The 25271-nt window shown below is 38.1% G+C and overlaps 2 protein-coding genes across 4 annotated transcripts in view; one reads left to right on the forward strand and one right to left on the reverse strand.

The window, feature by feature from the left end:
- Positions 1-310: 310 nt before the first annotated feature.
- Positions 311-25271, reverse strand: part of LOC144654761 (cytosolic Fe-S cluster assembly factor Nubp2 homolog) — a 98995-nt gene continuing 74034 nt past the window's right edge. The window contains exon 8 of the mRNA XM_078514997.1: positions 311-320. The gene's annotated coding sequence lies outside the window, so the exon portion shown is untranslated. The remainder of the gene's footprint in view (positions 321-25271) is intronic.
- On the forward strand, positions 6555-24954 carry LOC144654694 (nuclear factor NF-kappa-B p110 subunit-like). Of its 3 annotated transcripts, XM_078514905.1 has the most exons (13): positions 6555-6678; positions 6790-6900; positions 12021-12083; positions 12950-13728; positions 14088-14168; positions 14630-14811; positions 15100-15296; positions 15557-15658; positions 15752-15787; positions 21269-21315; positions 22005-22311; positions 22893-22963; positions 23466-24954. In XM_078514905.1, the coding sequence occupies exons 1-13, from the start codon at positions 6591-6593 to the stop codon at positions 23598-23600; spliced, it is 2199 nt and encodes a 732-aa protein (XP_078371031.1). In that variant the 5' UTR covers positions 6555-6590; the 3' UTR covers positions 23601-24954. The 3 variants fall into 3 exon arrangements, with proteins under 3 accessions (XP_078371031.1, XP_078371032.1, XP_078371033.1); XM_078514906.1 differs by lacking the exons at positions 6555-6678; positions 6790-6900 and adding an exon at positions 9185-9619; XM_078514907.1 differs by lacking the exons at positions 6555-6678; positions 6790-6900 and adding an exon at positions 10786-11141.

Here is a 25271-nt window from a genome sequence, read left to right on the forward strand (position 1 = left end):
TCTTTCAAGGTAAGCTTTCGCCTCAAAAAGTGTTTGAACAAACTCAAGGTGGCATGTGCTCACAAAAAGCATATAGGTAATTGTCTTATTTTATGTGTTATTTCACGGTTTTCTTTTCAGTTGAATGTACCGGCATGGCCGGTATACAGTTGAATTCCGATAACTCGAACCTTCAAGAGAAATCGAAAAAGGTTCGAGTTATTGGGGGTTCGAGTTATTGAGGGTATAATTAGTAAGAAATGAACTGCGAGGGAATCGAAAAAAGTTCGATAGTAAGCGGGAGGTTTGAGTTTTCGAGGGTTCTAGTTACCGGGATTCAACTGTATTTTAGTCGAGGCTTTTCGCACGGAGATGCAGATTGGATGTTCTTCTGCAAATGTTTCCAATTGTTTAACTGTAGAGTTTTACCATTTCGTGGAAAATTCAAAGAAGAGTTGATCGCTTTTAAGATTTTTAGAAATCTTTATTGGGAATCTTGGCATAATGAAGATACTTAGGTCTTCTATACCATGAATTACTGACTATAGGTTACTCAGTATTTGACGCAGAATGTTTGCATCTACCGTGATTTCAAGTTAACTGTTTTAATAACGGACAATGTTCTAATCATATTGATCTATTTTAAACTGATCTTAAACGTCTAAAATTCGGCATGTGTAACGTTTTTCGATAAAGTTTTGGAGTTTAATACTGCTAGTCTGAACTTGGGAATGCGGAAAAAGTAAATGGTCAATGCTTGCATCAGGGATTGTAACTTTTCTGCAGCAAATAAACACTGTCGATCTATATCTTGCTACTGTGCATAACAAGTTGCTTCAATCAAGCAAAATTCACTTGAAAAATAACTGAGCTGTTTTGTTTTAATTTACGTAGTTGATTTCGTGTTTAGCTGGAGTAAATGCGACGTCAAAAGAGCTATAACAAGCTCACGAAAAAACACCGGATGTTCATGTCTAAGTTTAGCACGTTCCACTCGATTGACGATTCTTCAGGTAAAATATATAAACGGCAGCAAATAGTCTATTTATCTGAAAATTTTCTCTATGGCACAATCATTTAGTTCATCAGAAGTATAATTTACAGTTTAAAAGATTTAATTTCAGTTTTGTAGTCACGAAACTTTTACTCCCACACTCGGTCACGATTTTTGCAGACCTGAACATGACAGGAACACATTCCGTAGACCGTGACACACGGCAGAGAAATTTCTCTTCCGTAGAAAGATAAACAGGACGCTTTTAGTGGTTTGCTCAGCTATGTCTAGCTTTTTAAATTATTTACCCATCCTTGTCAAAACTTCCAATACTGAATTTTAGTGCAGCTTTTCACTTAAAGTCGCAACTAACACTATTTAACCTTTTTTGAGCACAACGTTTTTTATGTAGTTAGCAGCATAAGGCGACCTGCACTGCAAGCTTTATAAGTTGGTGACCTCACTGCCTTGTCAATGTTTTGGCTTCCGAATAGAAAGTTATTTTCATTTGTTCCTGTCACAATTAACCCATCGAGAATTCGTATAATATAAAAGAAATTAAATGCGGTAAAAAATATTGGTTTTTAGTGCATAAAAAGACATCGTTGCTTTGGAAACCGTTGTAATCTGTATAACCACAAATTAAAACTGCAGGGCAAAGGCTAAAGGAAATTATTGATATTTTACAGTATGCGGACGCAAAAAATGACCTCTCTATATCTTCGACTTCCCGCATTTTTTTTAATGCTAGCTGAGATTGCACCTCTAGTGCTCAAAATTTCCAAAATTTGGAAAACTATTTCTGAATTAAACAGAACACCATTCTTGCAAAGCCTGCCTTGCATGTTGCAGAATTTCAAATTTCGTGCAGCGGAAGTATTTCACTGCGTGCAGAAGTGTCAATTGTCGATCAAAAGATCTCTTCTTCTTTTTGTTTTGTTCAAGTTTCTTGCACAGGAAGAACATACTTTAATATCATCAATGTCTAATTGCATGTTTGATAGCGTTTAGTAACGTCAATGTTGCTGGAACTCTCTTTCAGGCGAGTTTGTTATCATATCCGCCAAGTCATTGTGACCTCAAGCCATTGTTTTGGAACAATATGATTGTATTCTGCAAAGGCCGTTGACAAATCAGATTCCGCGTTTGCAAGCTGGTTTGTTCAGGTGCAATTATTAAAATACTGGACTGGTTAAATTCCGTTCAAATACTCGCGGAGGTCACTGCAGCTACGTTATCGAAGGCACAGCACTGAAGAACAACGACAGGTGCGAAAGGACAGATTAGAACCACGAATTATACTCGAGCGATGTACCTCAAAGCAAGACAGCCATTCTAGAGAAACGTTTGGCGAGGATTCCAGCTTGAACGAGCAAGACCCAAGCTCGAACTTTGAAACACAGCACTCATCAAGAGACCCAAGACAAACAGTTAGAAGAAGTAGCCTAAAAAACCTCGGCTGACACCAAGACGCAATCCAGTTGCTGAAGAAAGGGCTACTCAGTGAAGAGCAGAACGTAGGTGCTAAAACTACAAGAAAGGTCCTCAGTCCATTTGGCGTCCTCAGCTTAAGGACCTGTTGTAAGGCAAGCTCCAGAGGGCACGCGCGGATCACTGAACAAAGGAAGCAAGCCTTAAGTTGAACGAGAATTGTGACCTGAAAATCAGTTCGTTGAAGAAGAGAAGGAGGTCTTCACAAGCCCCAGGACAAGATTCAAGCCTCAAGCGTGTGGAAAAACTTGCAGAATCAGCAAGAAAAGGTCTACAAGCAGAAAAGCCAAGCAAGTCACAAGCGTGAAGACAAGAGCCAAGCAGAAAGACAACATAAAAGAAAGAGTCAAGACTGATATAGGAAGACAGCACAAGGCAAAAGCTTTAGTATAAAGGCCAAGCAGAAACACAGAACGAGAGAAGACAAGCTTCAGGAAAAAGGACACTGAAGCACATAGAAGTAAAACGACAAGTAGGAACACAGAGCAAGAGACAAGATTCAGAACAAGACCCAAGCAAGAGGACATGACAAGACACAAGCTATCAGCACAAGACCCAAGCAGGAAGACAGGACAAGACACAAGCCTCAGGACAAGACACAAGCAGGACAACAGGACAAGACACAAGCTTTCAGGACAAGACCCAAGCAGGAGGGCAGGACAAGACTCAAGCCTCAGGACAAGACCCAAGCAGGAATCGTACAGGACAAGACACAAGCAGGAATACAGGATACAAGCAAGGAAGATGTACGGATCGCCCAGCAATGGACCCAGCTCATCCCTCAACGGACCCAGTTCACCCCTTAACGGAACCAACTCGCCAGTTTATGGAGAAAACATTGACTATGCCATCAGAATTGTGCAGCACTTTATAAATTTCCTTCCCGGAGGTAAGCTGTTTTTCTTATCCTAATAGCTTTAGCTAGTTTTCCAGCTATAAAGTCTTTCATAGTAGGGCCAAGATGGTTTTCACCCTAAATGACGAGGGCCTCGTATTGCTTAAAACTACCATCAATCATAAGCGTTATTTGGACAAGGTTTGCTCTAATTGATTTCACTACAGTCGGTGTGGAAGTTAAACAGGCAAAAAGCAAGCTCAGTACATTTTTCATTAACAACTAAAGCCAGCAGGTCTGCCAATTGTTTACTTTAATAGTATCAGTGTTACCAAAACACCCAAAAATATTGCAAACTTTGTTTCCAGAAAATCCCATACTAACTTTGAACAGCTAAAACCTGGAATATATGACTTGCCTAGTTTTCGTGAAATAGCTGACGTTCGCCATGCCACGTGGTCGGTGTTGAAAACGGAATACAGAGGTCGTCAGGTCTTGATATCTCATTTTCTTCCTTTTTCATCTGTAATACTACAGACACTATACAAGTAACACACTGTAATTACTTTAGTTTCGGTAAGCCAACTAGTTTAAAATTCACTTCGGTTTGTGCATAGTTTGTGCACCTGGATGAGAGAAACCCGCATGAAAACCATCTGAAAAAACCTTCTTCTTCTCTAAATATCGCAATTTATTTACTTAGTTGTCACCATTACAAACATGAATTGCTGAGTGATGTCTATGAATTAAATCATACGTTTCGCAGTGGCCAGATAAAGTGTGAAGTGAAGAAGCAATCCTCACAGTTCTGTTTGCAATTAAGTGAAGCAGAAAAAAAAATCAGGGCTCCTTTAGCGGAACTGAGCCAAAACTACCTTTCAGAGAGAGTATCTTGTCATTCTGCAACTCTTATGGTAAACCGAGTAACAAGCTGAACAAGCAGTTTCAAAGCCAGGAGTTTAACTGCAATGAGTCAGTTTTTATTTTCTGGCTGGTACTTTCAGTAAGTGACTTGTTACTGAATATCATCATGATAACGCCTGTTGGGATCATCTGGAACTTAGAACATAGCTTTTCTGTGAGGAAGGCGGTTGAGAAAAACGAAATACAATTGAAAGTCAAAATTAAGTTGTGGATGTATTAGAAAGAAGGATTTTAGTCTGATTCCAGTGTCCAGGGCAAAAGTACTAAAACTTTATTTGGCGCATTTTAGTCTTCTTTTCTTCAGTATTAGGCGTTCACTTTTGCTATCAGTTTAGTCTAAACTGGCTATACAAATAACACAAATAACTGTGTAATTGTGTAGGGATGACCTCCCTGTTTGAAAACGTGTGTTGCTGTATGCATAGCTCCAAATTGGAAGACCAGTTTCAGGCCACAACTAGGTGTAGAAAAAACACTTCTGTATAAGAGCATAGCACCTATTAATCTAAAAACACAGTGATTGGACTCCGTTGTTTTGCAATGAGCATAAAAACGAGGTTTGGTTTTGTTAGGACTACGCTTTAATAGAAGAAATGAGAAGACCTGCTCTATCACAGCCAATCAGTAATAAATCATTCAGTAAGAAACTAGTAGCCTCACGTGGAAAAACTGACTAGTTGATTCAGCTGACGAACGGTTGCAATGACTCAGATTTTCTTGACTTTTTTCGGTTATTGAGAGTTACCTCCAAGAAAACTTTTTTTTTAATAATCCACAAATGAATAGTTGCATCTCTTTTTTTGGTCATTAGTGGGAACGACTATAGGTGGTTGCTGAAAATTAAAGCCAACAAAAGAATTCTAGTTACTTTTTGGAAGGCAAAGCATAAACCAACTGAAAAGGGCATCCCGAAGGAGTCCTTACAGGTTAAATTTATCAGTAAGGAACAAGGTGGCGTATAGCAAACACCAAATCGAGAGTTGCAGTTTTAAGTGTCGCCAGGGTACTCGGTTGTTTTTGTTCTTAGGAAAGAAATTTGTTGTCGCAGTACTTTCTCTCCACCCATGGGGGGCTGCGAACGTTTGACTAAAGTTACTTCACTTGGGGGTAACCTGCGCTGGACTTGCATAGAAATGCTCCAACTTGACTTAATGTTACAGAAAACAGACTGAATTAAATAATACACTGAGGGGCCATTTTGCTGATACAATCCCTCACTATGATTGGATAAAAAACTCTACCCTTTCAAATGGACGTACTAGGGACAACTGAATTCTTGAGTAGAAATCGTTTTAGTCTTCCTTTCCACTGCCGTTTTAACAACTACAGATTGTGGATAAATCCTGATGCAATTATAGATAAACTATAAATTTATACACTTGCTAATGAAACCACATTGACTGAAAGGCTGGTACAACGGCAGGAGGGCAAATTTTATTGGCCAATATTACAACTACCATAGCTAGTCTTTTTTAGGGCCAGTTCTATAATCTAAGGAAAATGAAGGTTTTATTCATCTATTTTTCATTTTATTATTTCGCGGTGTACCTGGAAGCTAGCTCTTAAACAAAGCGTACTGACCACGCTAAATAGAGGATTGATTAATTGATGCAAATTCCTTGTACCTGCAACATTGTTTGAACTGACAGCTTAGTGCGTATATGTAAAAACATAACATTTGTGAGAGCAGAAATTTGAGAGGGCCAAATTGTTTTCGGGCAGAGAAGGCTCTTTGTGTTGTATCCTTGGGCAAGACAATTAAAGCAACGCTCACACCGTGCCTTTGTCCAGCGCCCTAGGGACGAGGGTTTCCATCCTGAGAAGTAATTGTTTGGGAAAATCGATAGCTATTTGGCAAGGTAACAAAAATGCTTGGATATCCAAGTAACCTGCGATGAATTAGCATCACAAGCAAGAACGTGCAGTTAGTATTGTAAATTAGTTCAATTATAGCATATTGTCGTAAATTTCCGATAATAAACCCGAAAACAAACTGCGAACGCATTTTGTCAAGCAATTAACGTCATATGGAGAACCGCTTTTTTTGTAACGTGGTTGGTCAAACCCGTTTATTCCTGTTTCATTTTTAGAAACATTACGCACTATAACCACGCACATGCTCTGTGTCCAAACAAAACATTTCTTGATGCGCAATAGGGAAAGCCCCGAATTTAAATAACCAGCAGTCATTATCAGCCAATCGCCTGCTAAAGGAAACCGGAGGCTATATAAGGCGCTTCGACCTGACCGTAACCGGACAAACAAGTTATACTCGATGAGACGATACCCGTTAGACCTTTAAACCGGTTTTAAAAAGTACACATCCAGCTTTTAAAAAACATTATCTCTGGAAAACGAAAAAAAAGTATGATTGGCGGCGAAACAATTTGGCCGCAGATAAACCAAATATCTGTGGAGGAGGAATTGAAGAATATTATCGACTTCCTCGATGAAGGTACGAATTTTCTCGCTGCAATTGTATTGTATTGCAATTGATGGCGATTTGCTCATTTAAGCTTAACCAAACTTCTTACCGGCTGAGCATTTTGACTTTTCGCTATTTTAGCTGCACATCCAAATTTGGCTGAAAGCCCTTACGCGCCTGTATATGCCGGAGAAAGTGTTGATTACGCCATGCAAATTGTGGACCATTTTGTAAGCACTTTTCTACCAGGAGGTAAGCTATTTTTGTTTATATTGTGTTACAGATGCACTTGTCAGACCTTTAAGTTTAAGTACAACTTCCTTTTCACTGCCCACATATATATATAAACGTTAAGCAAAAGTTTTCGATCTGATCGGGGTCGCAATAGCATTGTAACACTAGCACAACAAAAGTAGAATAAGACCGATGTCAGGTACCCTTATTTCTTCACACATCTCGCGTAAAATTACGATCATTTTACGCATCACGTAGTTTGTTTTGCTTCGTATGCAAAACAGAGCTAAAAATATTGCCTGAATTACGATATTTTTTACACGCTTTGTTGACCATTGCGTTGTTACCTGTGATTGTTGGCTTTCTTCCACAGAGTTTTCCACATTCTTCACATGTCTTGGATAGAAAAGCTTTTGAAGCTGCTTATTGAAACAACTTTACCGAAGATGAGTAGAACATTTCAATGTTGTGTGAGTTGAAATTGGTTTGTACGTGATCTTACCGTTGGTTTTAACCTTTTATCCTTGACAAAAATTCAAAATGCGTGGATTGTGCTCGCTCAATCTGACAAACTTTCAAACACATATCATGCGTGGAATTTTTTACGTTATGAACATATAACTGTACAAAGCTAACGGCCTGTCGCACAAGCCTGCAAAAATTTAATTCATCGAGTAAATCTGCAGCGGTGCTTGTAGGATCTCGTTTATTTAGGAGACATTTCTGCACCATTGTTATCTTGGAAAGAGAAAAATAACAAGATTTTGCTATCAACCATTTCTGGAACGTACACACCGCAGACACCGCAAATCATGTAATGTGAGATGGTTTGAGCGCGTTTCATTCTTCCTTGGCAACTTTTGCGTTGAAGGAAACGAATACAATGTCCATTATACATCGAATATACATCCCGGCCCTTTGCCCACTTAGGGCTTATGGCCATAAGTCAAGTATACATCGAAAAAAAAAAAACTCCTGACGATCACGAGCGGGAATAAATTTATTTGGACACTCAACCACAAAAACAATCAACATTCATCCTTCTTGGTCTTCTGACGTATTTTGCGCGTAAATGTAAAGTAACAGCTTTTGTTTCTCTTTCAATTATTTCAATGCCTCCAGTCAAGCTTTAAAACGCATTAATGGATGTAAGATAGGTTTTTGATATTCTAACAAAGACGCAATTTTTGTCAAGATATGAAAATGTGTATTGTGAGAAAATTCTCTACATCGGAAAATTCGCAACCAAAATGACTATATGCTGCAAACAAATTTGAAGATGAAAAAATAAACCAACAAAAACATAACAAACAACTGCAAGCAAGGCTGATCATACTACGTGAAAAATACCGTATTTATTCGAATAAGCGCCGCCCCCGAATAAGCGCCGCCCTCGAATAAGCGCCGCATTCGGGACAAAAAAGTTAATAAGCGCCGCCCCCGAATAAGCGCCGCAGTGCCGATGCGGCGCTTACTCGAGGAATTCCTTATAACGAAAAATAGCACTACAAACAAACTCTAAAACAGCTTTGGAAATTCCTTATCATCAAAAGCGTTGTTTTGCAGCTCAAAGTTATTATGTTTTACCGCTCGCCTATTATTATTTTCTATCCAAAATTCTATCAATGCGCAGTTCTGTTAACGTTGTGAAGGCCGTGAGCTTTGTCGGGACAGCAAGTGCAACTACTCTCTTCCGTAAGAGACGGATCCTGGCAATCAAAAGAACCTTCTTTTAGTTACTGTAGAAGTTTCGTTTCGATTAGATTCTTTGCGACGTCCAAATTTTAAATAAGCGCCGCCCTCAAATAAACGCCGCCCTCGAATAAGCGCCGCACTAGTGGCGCGAAAAATTAAATAAGCGCTGCGGCGCTTATTCGAGTAAATACGGTAGGCTTTGCGAGACAACACCACGACTGGTACCGATACAGCAGGATTGCAACCGCGGGCAGCTGTTTCGTTCTTATTGGAACTCATCAGCGCGGTGTAGCGAATCTAAATGACGCCAGCCCAAAGGCCAACGCAAATAAATTGCCCAATAACCCGTACACTGTATCAAGTTCCGTACTTTGAACCTACCTGTCCCCCGAATCACGCGCTGCCACATCACGTGTTTCGGGGGACAAGAAATTCAAAGTGCAATCCTACGAATATAGCAGCATTATCGTTTGCGGTCCCTTGCAGTTTTAGTCTTAATTCAACAAAAACATATTCAGCGTTGTCATGTCAATCAATCGATGTCAGATTAAAAACAGGTTTTTGCGGTTGGTCTAATGGACGTCAAACCGGTATTCGTTTCCTGTTTCATACTTAAAACGCTACGTCAGAAAAAATTAGCCCAAAATAGAAACAACACGCATGCTCACTTGCGAAGTGAGACATTTCCAGCTGCGCAATGGGACAAATCCCTTATTTGGAATGGAGCTGTCATTATCAGCCAATCACACGTCGACAGGACATCAAAGGCTATATAAACACCCGCAGAAAGTGGTGTGAAGCTGAATAAATTATCAAACCAGTGAGAAGAAGGAAAGCTTTGCATACCGCGCGAAACCGAAACCGGTCAAACGAGTTTACTCCGAAGGAAAGTTTCCCCCGATAGCTAGACCTTCCAACCGGTTTGAAAATACTTCAAATCAGACCATGATTACCGACACAATCTGGTCGCAGATGAAGCAGACGACGGCAGTCGGTGAATCGATGGCTCCAATCGACAATGAAGTCGACTTCATCGATATAGGTATGAATTTTCTCGCTTTGACGCTCAAAAATAAACTAAACGTAACTTTCTTTTCGTCCAGTTTGAACTTGTTTCACTATTTTAGCTCTGTAGCACAATCTGGCTGAAGTTAAGTGAAATTAGGCGAGGCGCGGAGCGAAAATTCTTGAATAATCGAATAATCCTTTGTGTCTTTGCGACGTCTTCGGTTGCCATAATCTGAACAGGAAATTTGCATATGGCTGTCAGACAGGGATCACTGACTCTGCGTGATCTGAATAATTTATAAGTTTCTTGTGTGTCTAATCAAAACAACTCCATTTTGTAGTCAACATCGGCAGTTTTAGGGAAAAACACATGGCGTAGATAGGCCCAACAAGGCGAAAACAGGATCACCTTTGTCGCTTAGGCTGTAACTTGAGACTTCAATAGTTCGATCGCATGGTTAGCCTAACCGAGGCCTATGAATAGGTCATTTATTACAGATTGCAACCCAGCAAGCATGGCTTCCTTTAGCTCTTGCAACAGGAAATATCTGTAAAATTACAGTGCCTAATATGCGGTATGTTCGAAATGCGAATTTTGAGATATAGTACTTGAGAAATAAACTTTAAATATTGCCTATTTTATTTAACATCGTGGTTTCTTTTCCTCCAAACTGTTTTGCGTTTTTTCACCTGCCTCGTTCAAATACTATTATTTTTTAAAATTAGGAAAAAAGCTGGAATATATAATTTTAGGGGAGCTAAAAAGCGATAATTAAAGTCTTCAGACAAAATTTAAATGCTATGTCTCCGGGAGAGCTAAAGGATGTTTCAAAATAATAAGACAATCAAGAACTGGATTTCCGGCGTGTCCTCGATCGACCTCGATCGAGTTTTAGTTTCGTCTCCCAAGGTTTTCTCTTTCCCCCCGTGGCATGTTTTTTGAGGTTGTTCAGATTGTGTGTGAGGATATTATTTTGTCGTTCAGCTAGAAAAATAGGCATTGGATAGACAAAATACGCCGGAAACTACCCGGCTAAAAATAATTTTTAATTTACCTCAAGTTATATTATGGCATTTATTACAGACACGTTTTCGATAATCAGCCAAAACAAAAATTATCCTTTTCAAAAATGAAGTGTAATGGATAAAAATTTAACGATGTCATTGGTGGAGAGTAAAATAAAGATATGCAAACTGATAAAATGGAACGAATAGAAAATTTATACAAAATTTATGCAAAGGTGGCCTTGCGCCATGTGGTCAACAACACCATATTTGGGTAGCGGATGATGTCATTATTCGAACTACCAATAGGCGGAGCCAAAGTTGATTGATAACTCCCTGTAGGCCTCGCGAGCTTCATAACTGAGAAGAAGGCGTGTGGGAAGGATTGGTTCAGTGCTAAAGTTCACTTTATTCCCTCGCTTTCGGCTTTTATTTCGTTTCCAGAAGACTGAAAGCTATAAGGGACAATTATTTATGATTCATTTTCGAAATTGAGCGGATAAACTAGCGCTTTACGATGGAGTTTGAGGAGAGAAATCCCTTCGAAGCAGGTAACGTAGCTGGTATGTGAATTGCGGTGACCGCCAATTTAGATTCAACGCTTTTTCGACGGTGTATTTTTAGGACCAAAGCTATAATATGTAAAAGGAATGTGATATTAAGTGTTTACACCATATTTTATATTGTTTCCTGGTAGTGAGCTGCTTTAGTTTATCGACAAAATGCAGACAGATATTAATCACGTTTTTGGACCACATGTACATTCATGCATATTTATCTTCAATATTGCTTTTACCGTCTCACCCGTCGATTGCTTTCAGCTCTCCCTGTCAAAGAGCTGTCAAATTGCTTCTTGTATAATCAAATTGAATGCAAATGATTTTTTTGCGCCAAATAATATTTGCGTTCAAACCGAACTGTCTGCTTTCGCAAGACATTCACCTGGCGATTGTGAAACTTGTCATATTTACGCATTGTTTTACGGTGTTGGTTGAAAACGGCTTAGCAAAACGATTACTAAACATAAACTAATCAAACAGGATAAAGAAGCTCTGATTTATTTTTGTAGTCAATTTTTTTTGCATTAAAAATTCGATTTGTTCTGCAGTTACGAACGTGTTGAAACTTGGTGAAACTGTATCTAGCGGTTTTACACGTTGGCAAAGTTACCAGGGTCCAACAAGCCACATATTTACGATATATGTTTTTGCGTCTCTGTATACAGTAGCCGCAAAAAATTCATGGAAAAATTTCATTCAGTGGTAGAGACAAATGTCGAAAAATCTGGAAATTAAATTGTGCTAATTGGCGTGAAAATTATTTAAATGTGAAGAACGCATGTACAATATTCGAACTTTGAACCTCGAGACATCATTCGTTTCCGGGGTTTAAATTGAGCTTTGTCTTCATCTATTTTTGTTCTCTTGCAGATCATTTTTCGCCTGAAACCCAAGATAAAGAAATTGCACTTTTCAATCCTTCCCAACCAAGTGGTAAGTTCTTTTGTAAAAGCACCTCTGCTTTGTGTTGTTTTGACAACAGCGAAAACTCTTTCACGATTTGAGTGTCTCTCCTCCCACGTGTTTGATATTTTTCTATTTTAATACGCTTTTAAGAAACATAGTAATAAAAAACATAATAAAAATTTTGAAATCTCGTGTTTCAAGCAGAATCATCTGTTTTGATGTTCCTTGGTCTTCCATTCGCAGCAAGGGTCGATAAATTGATTGTGTTATGCACAATTGGGCAAGAACACTGATTGAATACCCCTGTTGGAATTTGTATTTTTGCACTTTGCTTTCATCTCTGTGGTAACTGCCATTTGGAAGCAAAAAACCCTGTGCATTCTGAAATTGAAATTGAGTTATAGTTTTGGTCTGTTTTTGTATGAAAAACATTGTTCTTTACATAACATTCGTTTGGTTATGTTGCATAACAATCTGTCAATTTTGAATTACAAAGACTTTCCAAACAGTGCAATTGGTTTGAAAAACAACTTAGCGATCTCTTTTTTGTTTATTCCACTAAAGTACATTCTCAGTAAGATATATATCAATAGGCAAACTGAAGAAACAAGAAACAAGTCTTTGAATAAACTAAAAAAGACTGTTGTAGAAAGATGCTATATGAGAATTGCACAACTTCTGACACCTTTACATTTGTTGAAGGTGTGAACTGGATACATGTACCTATTGTTACTGCTGATTGGATTTTGTACTGAGTAAATCTATTTGCCAATAATGTGTGCTCTTTGCAATTGGGCAAAACCAGTTTTATATACTCACATGTGCATGGAAGTGTTAAGAAAAAGAAATTGTTATTTTTCAATCCTCAAATTTTACATGCTCTCATTTTACAGATTTTGTTGTGCCAATGGAGGAAGCAGCAGATTTTCAAATGGACATGACCTTCCTTGAGCCACAGATTGCTGCATGCCCTCCACTTGGATTCCCCAATCTTGATACCTCCACCAGTTCACCGTGGGATTCTGATATCTCTGACAGCTGTCCAGCGTCACCTTCCCCAGTGTCGTCACCTTCACCACATTCCTCTGCATCATCATCAGAGTCAGGAATTGAGGATGTCAGTGATATGGAAGAAGCAGCCTCAGTGTTCAGCCAAACAGTAAATGGACCTCTAGTTGTGAAAACAGAAAATCCATCTTCTCCGCTGAATGCTTTGATCCAACCTTCAGTGAACAGCTCTGAGAGACCAAAGAGACGAAAGAGCTCCAGAAGAACTGCAAATGACAACAGTGTCTTGGAGGAACTGAACAAGCTTCTTGTGGAAACAAGTATGTCTTTGGCATTAAATTCAATGGATCAATCTGGATCTCAACCTTGCCAAACTCAAGCCAAAATGACTGGCCAAGATAACACGATGACTGGTGTTCAAACCACAGCTTCACCGACATCTGTATCTCACAGTTGTCCTCAGTCAGTGCAAGCCAGCCAAACTGTTACACTGGCACCCAGCTCGCACCCTGCGTCAGTGTCCAGTCAGTCGACATCAACGGCTACTATTACCAAACTAAGCTCCCCACCAGTTGCTTCTCCAGCCAGAATAAGAAGCAAGCCCACGAGAAATGGACGAAAGTCTGATGAACCGAAGATTGTGATTATTGAGGAGCCTGAAGAGGTATTTGCCTTGCCATCTCAATAAAAATTTAATTTAATTTAATTTGAATTTGTCAGTCCTTACTAAATCAGGTTTTTGTAAATAATGCTCAAATAACTTAGCAATCCAAGGCTGTGCTCTAAGAAAAGCTACAAGGAACCCAAAGTTTCCAAACTATGAGATCCAGGGTGCCCAGCATAAAGCTTATATGAAAGAAATAAGATTATCTGGTCGCCCAAAGACAAAAAGTTAGTCACCTGAGGCACCCGGGTACCCTTAGAGCACAGCCCTGCAATCAGTAAAATGTTTATTGAGAAAGTCCTTTCTTTTCAAGATATATTATTTTTGATACTGACAAGTTCATTTTACTCTTGTTGTAGAATTACCGAGCAAGATATGAGAGTGAAGGCTGCAGAGGTCCTATTCATGGTTCTCAGGATAATACTTTTCCAGCTGTGAAGGTAATACAACTGCTAATTTCTTTTTGTGTTGTCTTCTAAAAACAAAACATTCATTACTGTACTTGAGTTTATATTCCCTGAGCCAGTGTTTTGGTTGTTGTGTGTCCAGGCTTGTAGTACTGTGTGGGAGGCAGTGTCATTGACTTGTCGTTAGACAAAAGGTTTTCCTGTCCAACTTAACCAACTTCATTGTTAAGACTGTGTTTAGTCGTGCAGCTTTATCTTATAATCTTTGCTAAAATAACTGTGGAGAACACAAAGTTTGTGGGCAGTACATAAATCCTTTGAAATTAGCTGCTCAGTGAATAGGATGGGTGCAGTTGGAAAGAGTATCTCGTAACCCTGCACATGTTAAAAGTGGATTATTCTCTTGCCAAAAGTTAAAAAAAAATGAAACAATTTAATTCTAAGGCATTGACATAAGAGTTGTATGATATTAGATATTGTTGTTACCATGTTAGGTGACAGGATATGATGAAGCTGTGTGGATTACAGTCCACCTGACCACCAGCAGTGGTGTGCCACATTACCATTCCATTCACGGGCCTGGCTCAACCAAGGTCCCTTGTAAAGAAACAACGTTACCTGGGGGAGTGCCAGCTGTTCAGGTTATGGTTGCTCCAGATACCAACATGACTGCTGTGTAAGTTTCTTACATCTGGTGAAGGTTTCTTTAAAATTAGGATGTTTTATGGACAATAAGGAGTAAAGTGTGGCTATGATTTTATGACTTATAGCTATGACTCTCGACTGAAGGTTTCTCTAAAATTTGGGTTTTTTTTTCACAATTATTTTCGCCGTTTTTTTTTTTTTTTTTTTTTTTTGTATGTTTTTCTATAATTAGTTTTTTTATCAAAAATAAGGTGTAAAGACGGCTATTGACTTATAGCTAGAATTCTGTGTTAATAATTTTTTTTCACTCTTATTATAGGCTTGATTCACTAAGCATTCGCAGACTGCGAAACTGGGAAGGAGATAGAGAGTTGAGAAAAAGGGGAATAGATCCAAGAACTTGGAAGAAGGAACGCAAAGAAGCACGACTGTTATTTCAGGCAGAGATACCAGAAAGAGATGGTCGTCCTGCTTCAAAGCTGTCATGCAAATCGAAAGTGTTCCAGTGTAGTTCTTGTAAGTAGTGCTTATTTACAAACAGTTATGTCATCTTTGTTTAAGATTTGGTTGTAGTTATTGTAAAAAGGAAAATCATTTACCTGGGAACCATTGTCTTCATGTACCATGAAATCTTAACTTGCAATCATTGAAAAATAATGCCATAATTTGGAAAAATTGATAGTTAGACAGCTGAGCTCACCATTGTAAAATCTGAAGGAAACTTGTTTAGATAGAACATGTTCTAGAACTGACAAGATCTGTTTGTTATTTTGCAGCTGGTCCCCCTGGCAATCCAGAAATCTGGTGGGCCAGTATTAGCGAGGGTTCCGTTGAGGGCGGTGATGAACTGGGTCTGATTGGAAAAAAATTTCAGTCAGGTGAGTTTTGTGGCCAATGTTTTGTAATGCCTAATTTTTTCCCGTCATGGAAAGGTGCTTTGTGAGCTAAACAATGTATTTTCTTTTTGACAGGTTTCAAAGTACGATTCTTTTCGGCAAGTCCCTCCGGTAGGCAGTCTGTCTCTTTTTCCCTCTGTAGTTTTGATGAATGTTCACAGGAGTAGAAACAAGGCGTTAAATTTCTTCATTGTGTGCTGTCTGTCAGTGATGTTAACTCTTTAAATGAACGTTAACTGACTTGCAGCAAACTGTGAAGAATGCCATGCTCCTTGCTTTTGTTCTTGTGAGTGATGGGTATCAGCTTACAATGCAAAGTGAATTGAATTGGAAATGTTTAAAGGCACTTAGGTTTCAAGCAGTTTGCATCCCAAACAAGGTAGCAAAATCAAGAAAAAAAACATGTACGCTTCAAATAGAAAACTTTGAGATAACCAAGGGTAACATGCATTGTAATCTGATAACCCAGCTTTTTGTACTTTTATGTTTAAGCTGACATGCCTCTGTTTCTTGGCTTCGGGACCAAGGCAAATAAATTGAAGTGATTCATTGCTTTTATTGTTTGGCAAAAGTAGATTATTTACGTTCGTCAAATTTGTGTTTGTCTATGACACCCTCAGCCTGGTGGTTTGCTGTAAATTGGCAAATTTTGAAAGAGATTGGATTTGTTGAAATGTAATTTTTAATCTGTGGCTGATCTCTGTGGAATTCTTGTTTGAAGGGACTTGGGGGGTTGACTTGTCAGGTAATGTAGAGTTGGGGTGTTTACTTGGTTGGGAAAACTTGTGGGAAAGGTGTGCAATAAATTTGGCAATAAATACAACTGTCTGCAAAAGTCTCATGGTAGCAAAGTATCACTTCATGGTACTCTTGTTGCACAAGAACTATAATCTACATCATTAAACATCAACAAATGTGCTTTGGAACTTGTTTTGAACATGCTGATGTCTAAAAATGGTCAGTTAGCATTCAGTGATTGTCTTGTTCTGTCAAATTGTCTGAGTCATGATAACCATTTGCTCTTCAGAAGCATGCACAGGCACAATAAAAACTTGTTCTAAAGCTTCAAGCCTCTGCACTGACCTCCAAAAACCTAGTAGGGAATTTGATGTCCACATGATTCTCATGACTATGTACTGGTTATGTATTGTGTTATGACGAAAATTTTGATCAGATCAGCACCCTTGAGGCCAAAAGCATTAAAGAAACCAAACTCTGACATTTCTCCTAGCAAGGTGTTGAATTCAGGTGATAGTTATATAACTAGTTCGGGAGAGGAGTTGTTAACAAATTATTTCCTTCAAAACAGACGGAAAATATATTTGTGAGAAAAAATTTGTTAACTAAATTTCATTCTTTGAAATGTGAGAGTACTGTTAGCGCATGAAGACATTGTCAAATTGTTATGCTCTGAATTCTTCAAGTTGCTATGAGAGTTGTCATTGTTTCATTTCTAAATAGAACAAGTTTTTATGGTGACCTGTAATTCCTCAAATTATTAGAAGATAATTGGATGCTTCACAAAGTTGAATTGTTTGATATTTGTCAGCCTAGAGCTGCATTCTGCTTGAAAAAAAGAAAACGAAAACAAAACAAATCAAAAACAGAAAGCATTTAAAACAAAGTAGTTGCCATTTGAGATGAAGGTTCACAAGCACATTTTTTGATGTAGAAAGGTGGTTGTAACAACCTTGAACATAAGCATTGTGAGGTGATATTTTGATCAATCTGAGACTAAATGAAGACATTTGTAGAATACTAAAATATTAGGTTTTGAAATAAGGTTCGAAACTAGCTTCAAGTTTACTGAGAAAATTCAGTTTGGACAAGATCAAAAAAATTCTTTTTGGCCTTTTTTGTAGCAGTCAGGATATTAGGCAAGAAAGCACACCGAGGGGGGTGAACTGATTTAGAGTATACTTAAGTCACATGAGGCATTCTAAGTGTCGCCAGCATAACTGTTCTTGTCATAGAACACGTTAGCTGTTTTTGTGCTTGGTAAAGGAATTTCATTGGAGATCAGCCACAGGAGGCATGCCAGCTTTTGTTTAATATTTTGTACTTTGCATAGCCAATGGATAAACATGCACACCATCGCTCGCTGAAATATTTATGCTTTGGTGCCATTGTCGTTGAATGGTAGGGAGCAAAGTTGTGAAATTGTCACTGCTCATGAGGTTCAATTGAAGATTATAACTTGTAAGTTCTAAATCGGCCAAAAAATAAATTAAATTTGGGACTGAAAGGAACAGAATTATTTTGACACGTTGGTTCTGCAAAGTACTGTCACTGGGTTTGTTGTCATGGTGTTGGGGGTTGCGTGTGGGTTGTTGGGTGGGTTTTAAGGTTTTAATGCTGATTGCAGTTATTGCGCTTCCAGAGTTGACACTGTATTGACCACAATGGACATTGCTCACATAATTGCTTTTTTACCGGTGGAAGCTGTATAATACAGGTGCTCGGTGTCTCTAAGATCTTTTTGACATAAAGTAGTGCTGACAGCTTGGTCTGCATTCTAATAGGCCAGAAACATGTTTCCTATTGTAAAGAACTTCTCTTTTCTTCTCGTGTTCTCTCTGTAATCCTGAGCTGAATTTCAATCTTGTAAGAGTGTGCAGAAAGAGATAATGTTGATGCAAAGTACAGTAGTGTTCCATTTTCTTCAGTAACCAACATTTGTAACTTCGTAAACTTCATTCAAGTGTGAAAGTAGTATTGTAAGGTTGAGGTCGTCATGGCATGAGTAGAACAAAGTTTTGGTTTCATTAGTCTCACTGGCTTGAGAAATTTCTGACTATCTCTGATTTTCTTCTTGTTTCAATATGTTAAATTAAGAATAGTTTCGTCTTCATCAGGCAATGTTTACCAAACTTCTCATCAGCACAACATTGAGGTTGCTGTTCTTCCAGCCATTCTGAAAGAATGCCATTCTATTTTTGCAGTCGTTCATTGCACATGAACAGGGTTCATACAGGTCATGGAAAAACTGGAAAGTAATGGAATTTAAGTTTGGATCATGGAAAGTCATGGAAAAATGGTATTGATTGTACAAAATAAAATGGGCAGGTTATTTTTTTGAAGGAAAGGGTAAAAATGTACCCGAAATCAAGATAATTTTGAAAGTTTCCAAGAAAAATGGTCAAATTTAGGTCATGGAAAACTTTAAGGTCATGGAAAAGGTCATGGAAACTCATGGAATTTCAAATGCTTAAAAAGAGTACGAACCCTGATGAAGATCTTCCATTTGCCCTCAAGTAAGCAGTGTTTGAACTTTCGGGAATCATATTTAACCATGTCTCTTCAATCATACCAGAAAGTTTGATAGGGAAAGTTTCTCTATTCTGTTTTCACAGTTCTAAAGAGCAATTTGGTTCAAGAAATTCTAAGGCTTTAACGCGAAAATTACACCTTGTGGATGGGGTTACATAGTGTGTGATCAGACATGTGCATTCTAAGGCCAAAGTTACAGTAAACCTCTCTCACTCGCAAGAGGGTATTACTGTTTAAGAAGTCTGGCTTCATTACAGTTTGGACGTCTGAATGTACTAAGTAGACAAGAAATTTGCATATTTTGTCGTCTTTGGAGTGCATGTGTGATAATCTATCTTGTGTATCTTCATCCAGTCGTTATGCACAACAAATAAAAGGCTTGTGGAACAGCAGCAATCTCATTTTCTTGTGTTGCAGTTAAAAAACAAACAAAAGAACAACAACAGCTAAACAAAAAAAACCCAATGTATTGCGGGTTGAATTTGTCTTGAGTTTTGTTAAGTCAAAATTTTCCCTCAGACTTGCTGAAAACAATCGTAAAAAGGTTATTGATGCAAGCCTGTTATGAGAAGTCGTGGTAAACATTGTTTGGTTAAAGCAATGTGTGAGCAATTATTATTGTGGGCTCCAGTCGACAACCTTAACACTTCATTACAGTGGAAGACAATTGCGCATGAATTTTATCTCCACAGTTGCACAGTGAGACAAATTTTTTGTCTTTTTACTTTGTATTCGGTTTTTCTTGTTTGGAAGTTGCTTTGCCTTTGGTGATGTGCGTTACCAGCTCTTTCAAGGAAATCTCTTTCAAGACTGTGTTCTAGCAGTGCCTGGTCGCTGCAGCGACTTACTTTTGTCTTCAGGCAACAAGATTAATTCACTTGGGTGCCCAAACTTAAGTGCTAGGCACGCAGGATTTTGCTAGAATTTTCCTTAGAGCACAGTCTTGACTCGAAATTGTTTTTTATTTTAGATCACTTGGCTCTAAATGAGCTAGTTGTGACTGCATTGTCAATACAGCAAATTTGATTTCAAAGTGTTCTGTCATAAGGAACTAACAATTTACTGTTAGACTGACTGGGCCAGATGCTTCCTTGCAAACAGTTTTACCTTGCAAAAGTTAGGTTTTACACCTCATCAAAGGCAAAAGTATTTCCTTGTTTATTTTCATTTTACTGGTAGTTTGAACCATATTGTTTGCAACACACATTTTAAACAATCGGCCATTAGTGTTGCTTAACTCTGGTGATTCAAATTTTCCCAGTTATTTCTTTTTTTCTCTCTGTGTGTTTTTAGCCTTGGAGTTAAAATTGTTCATCACAAATTAAACTTGTTTACCCTGAATTCAACTGGCTTTATTTTCCATTGCTAAAAACACAAAGAGAAATATCCAAAATGACAACTGTTTGGGGGGTTAACTACCAACATTCTACCCAAAAGAAATTGAACATGTTTCATATTACCCTCTAAACTCTGCATGGAAGTTGTAAAGCTAAATTTATACCACATATTGTTTTAAGGTTTGAGAGACTCTTGAACAATGTTGGTTATTTATCTGCTGACGGTTGTCATTATCTTTGCGCATGAGGGGAATGGGAAATTAGCTTGTTTTAACCATCCTTACAAGGAATGGCAGATAAAACTCCAAGGCGTATTGGTGACAAAGAAACCCTACCCTCAGTTTGGATAGAAATTAAAAAAAAGAGATTTACATTAACCCACAGCCCCTGAAATCCCCTGTTATATATGCCTTGGAGGTAAATGATTATTACAAGTTTATGTGTGATTGGTCATTTTTGTTTATATCAAAACATAAGTCCTTGTTTTAAGCATGAATCTTGAAGATTTGAAATACTAAGTGTTCATGAAATAAGCAATTTTTTTTTCAATTTTTTGTCACTGTTTCTTTGATGTCCAATGAGAATTTTTGAGGCTTTGCTCAAATTAGATTTCAACTCATGCAAATTTCAAAATAATCTTTTCTAATATCATTACCATATTATTTTAAAGTTAACTATTTCTTTAGGTGTATTGTTAGGATTTTCTGCCATCCCTGAAGTGGCTATTAAGTCAGTCAGTTCATCAAGCAGCCAGGTTAGCTGCACTAGAATTTTGCATCCCCTATTCACACTTGTCTGCTTGGTGCCTGGCTTAGCCTTTTTTGCCCTGGTACTTGAGGGGGCAGGGGTGGGGGAAGAAAAGGTATGGGTCGGCCCCTGGGAATAATTATGTGCTGAATAGGGGTTGATCAGCACGATTCTGGGTTTCAGAGCAAAATACATATTTCAAACACTCTTTGAACGTTAAACCAATTTTTCCTTGCAGAAAATTGGGAGAGTTTTGCAGAGGTTGACAAGAGTAAGTCGCATCAGGTAAGCAAGTGTTCTTTTTTTTGCTACTTTATTTGTGAAAAAAATAAGGGACAGGAACCCTGTTGGTTTCTGGAATGTTGCAAGTTCAAAAGAATGGTTTGGCCCTAGACTTTCATCAGGGTTGCCCCAGGTCAGAAAATAAGTCAGGGAAAACTAAAACTCTTCAAGGTCAGGGAAAAGTTAGGGAATTTATTTTTGAGTCAGGGAAAACTGACATATTGAAGAAAAGTCGGGGAAAACTGAAATTATATCACCGCCGATGTAATGACATTAAAGGCTGGAAGAAATATTTCAGGTCAGTGTGATCTCAGCAATGTTTTTTCTTTTGGAAATGAAGGCTGGAGGCTGGCTGTTTCTGACATTTTGCATTTTTTGGTCAGGGAAATTGATTTTTATCAGGAAAAAGTCAGGGAATTTTGAAAACTGATGTCTGTGGCAACCATGTTTCATTATTTGAAGGGTGCTCCAGAATTTGTAGGTGGTGTCCATGGCACGGATTGACTTTGCTAGTCCCCCTGTATGGGATGCAATCCATACAGGCAGCCTCAAAATTTTTATCTGGCTGCCCTGTACCAGGACATGAGCCCAGACCATTTGATCTGAAGTCTCATGCATTAAAAAAGCCAAATAATGACCACACAAAAGTAGTCAAAGTGTTCTAATTTCAGTGTTTTTTTTTTCTTTTGAAGGGTGCTGCAGTGGTCCTCACTCCAGCGTATTCTAACCCTGATATAACCTCTCCCGTCACTGTTAATGTGGTGGTAACATTTGGAAATGGAAAAGATGCAAAATCGAGTGAACCTATTGAGTTCACTTACAAACCCAAACCTGTACAAGTTCAGGAAGTTGAAATGCATCATACCATTCCTATCACTGCTCCTGAAAACTTTTTGCCTGTGGATTTCAACTCGCTTGGCGACATCGTGTTGAACAACTTACCCCAGGAAATCGTGGAATCTGTGCCAGTTGTGTTACCCACAGTGAATGAGGAACAAGGTAAGCCTTAACACCAACTAGCTCTGTACAATCTCTTTGTAGTGTTTGTATTGTAACTTTAGTGTAAGGTTATGATGTGGCCCAGTCAAAGTGTTTTTGAGTGGTGGGCAAGATGGCAGGAGTAGTAGGCAGCAAAGGTCACAAGCTTGTTTGGATGCCATCTTGTTTGTAATTACAAGGCACTGAGTGCTGACCCTTTCATGCAGCTCATTTTCCCACGTTAATGTTCAAGAAGGCTTTCCTAAGCCACAGTAACCCTGCTGCACAGCATGCAAGATCTGTACGTGTGCAGCTCAATTTACACGAAACAGTTTTTTTTGGTAACAATTTGAACTAGAAGAGACCTCCTATTTCTTATTAACAAAGTTTAGTGTAAGGTGGTGGCAAAATTGCTGGCTCCTAGCACATGCTGAATGGGCTGATGATCACAACTCTTGAGTTGATGAACGTTCTGGTGTAGTGTTTCTGAATGACCATCGTTGATTGCTGTAAATGCCCCATTAAACCAAAACTTGTAGCTACAGTAATGTTTGTTATCAAATTGTCATTAATTTAAATTTTTTATTGTGACTATTTATCAGACTGGCAATCTTTGTGTGTTCAACTTGGAGAGTTGCATCAAAATGGAGACCTTTCTACGGAACACGTCAAGGTAAATTAGCAGTTTATTGTAGACAATAAAGAATGAAAATAAATAGGAACATCAGTTGTTCTTTTGAGAAGTTCATATAAAGGTTTTAAAATTTGGTTTTGCAAAACTGTTTAGACCTGGCAGTGATGTTTGTCATTGGGTTGAATGACTTTTCATGTACAGTGCACCAAATGATTCAGACAGGGTTTGCCTTGAAATATGAAATTGAAAGAAAATATTTAAAGGAGGCAGCATTGATTTTTTTCAAACCATTTATTCTTGTGCCCCAAAAAGCTTGCTTGTTTGAGTTAAGTTATATATTTTTATGAATGCTTTGAATAATTTATTTTTATTGTAGAGCTAGTCAATGAAAAGTAGTTACAATGAATGTCACCATCTCCCCAAAATTATTTCACTGATTGAGTACATGTAGCTTGCTTGCCCAGACGACTGTTCTGCGATTTTAGTCAGTGACTATTGCATCCGGAAAACTTTTGTAATTCTAACTTGTATTTCTTTTCAGGAATTGTGTGAATACATCAAGAGAAGAGACACTCTACTGCTTCAAGCATTTCGTTCATCGAGAACTGCTAGCAGCAAGGAACAACTTCAAGCGAACTTCAAACAGTATCTGTCAGGAATGCTTTCTAATTTGTAGGTCATGTTTGACCGTGTAAATTAAATTATATTAATTATTGTTAAAGCAATTTATATAGACGATTTTATTATAACCGAAAAAGTAGGTTTATTTCTTTCATACAAAAAACTAAGTGGAAAAAAATAAAAAAAATTGTGATCCAATCAATCCCTATATTCAATGCACATCTGATAATAAATATGAGTTGAAGTCGTTTGATCAGTTTGCCTCGCTTTTATTCATTACCAGCAGTGTATTGTCGATAGGACATGATTGGAGAGAGAGAGTCCACTGCCCTAATGTTATGTATCTGTTTCAAGATGTAGCAAACTAGACTAGTTGAATAGCCTTTGATTGTAATATGCTCTAGCTTTATTGTTTGCGAAGTGTGGTTTACTGTAGTGACTGGTTTCACCCAGTAGTTCAAGCTTATCCCTTTTCTGAAGAACAAAAATTGCACCATATGTTTGGGTAAGTTGAATTTTGGTTGTGATGACCATATTATTTCTATCTTTTTGGTACGTTTAACAAAAGCCAGAATTACTGTATTGGTGGATATCAGTCACTTTATGCACCTTATCACCTTTTTAATCATTTTGATGTACATTGCCAATGTTATACTGTTACACAGTTGTAGGTGAATAGCCATGTTCTACATTGAATTCACACTTGTTGTACAACATGCCCTTCCATTTAGATTTGTTTCATTTTACATGTAAAAGCCCGCACCCTTTGGTGATTACCTTAGAACATTGTTTCCTTTATGTATATTCGGAAACAAAGCTTGCAGTTTGGCTTGTAGTTTAGTTAAAGGGCGGCTGTTGTACTTTCGTGGCTAGAATAATCTTTTCTGGAAAGTGATTTCAAGACTGGTGTGGCTATTCACGACGTTACTAATATTCCTTTTCAGGTTATTGTTACTTCATTATTTAGTGTTTTGACGCGTTTACTGCAGGTTTAGACAGACTAGACAAAAGTGGAGAAATTAAAATTGATAAGAAAAGTTGAGGAAACCTAAACAAGGTGGTCGACTGAAATTCTTTTGTCTTGTTTGCTTTGCTGTTTTTACATGGTTTGAAGTAAGCATCACAAAGGGTTGTTGGTCTTGACTGCTGCTTATCATCACTGATCCAAATTATGGATAAGATCGTAGGTGGTCTGAAATTTATATTGTATTTGATGCATGTTTTGTACATGTGTTCATTGTTTTGTATCAAGATGAAATATTGTAAAAAAGATACAATGTTAAATTATAGATTCGGATTTTTTTATGTTAAGTTAAATATCGCAAGTCTAAATAAATTTGGCATGATCGATTGCTTGTTGCCATTTTGCATCCAGACCCAAAAGCTTAATAAAACAGGTTTTCTCCTCAGCGATGTGGTTGATTTTGTTGCATTAACTTATGGGAGTAGACATTTCTTGCTTTAACTTTTGTTTCTGTTACAACAAAAGTCTACGTCGGGCCAAGTGTCCAATTCTCTATTTTCCAATTGCCCATAATACACTTTGTTTGCCCCCCAAATTTTGCATAAAAAATCGTTTTTGGAAATATGCAGTCCTCCCAAAAGAATTTGAAAACAATAGTTTATGCAAAATTTGGGGGGCAAACAAAGTGTATTATGGGCAATTGGAAAATAGAGAATAGCGCCGGAGCTTATCCCGGTTTCTACTCCCCCTGGATGGGATGCT

The sequence above is a fragment of the Oculina patagonica genome, chromosome 5 (assembly GCF_052425735.1).
Source record: "Oculina patagonica isolate OP01 chromosome 5, crgOcupat, whole genome shotgun sequence".
NCBI classification, from domain to species: domain Eukaryota; kingdom Metazoa; phylum Cnidaria; class Anthozoa; order Scleractinia; family Oculinidae; genus Oculina; species Oculina patagonica.

Bases quoted from the DNA above. Each gene is read 5' to 3' on its own strand.
- LOC144654694 (XM_078514905.1), top strand. From the start codon at position 6,591: ATGATTGGCGGCGAAACAATTTGGCCGCAGATAAACCAAATATCTGTG. The intron at 6,901-12,020 runs GTAAGCTATTTT...GTTCTCTTGCAG, and splicing joins AAGCACTTTTCTACCAGGAG to ATCATTTTTCGCCTGAAACC. The intron at 15,297-15,556 runs GTAAGTAGTGCT...GTTATTTTGCAG, and splicing joins AGTGTTCCAGTGTAGTTCTT to CTGGTCCCCCTGGCAATCCA.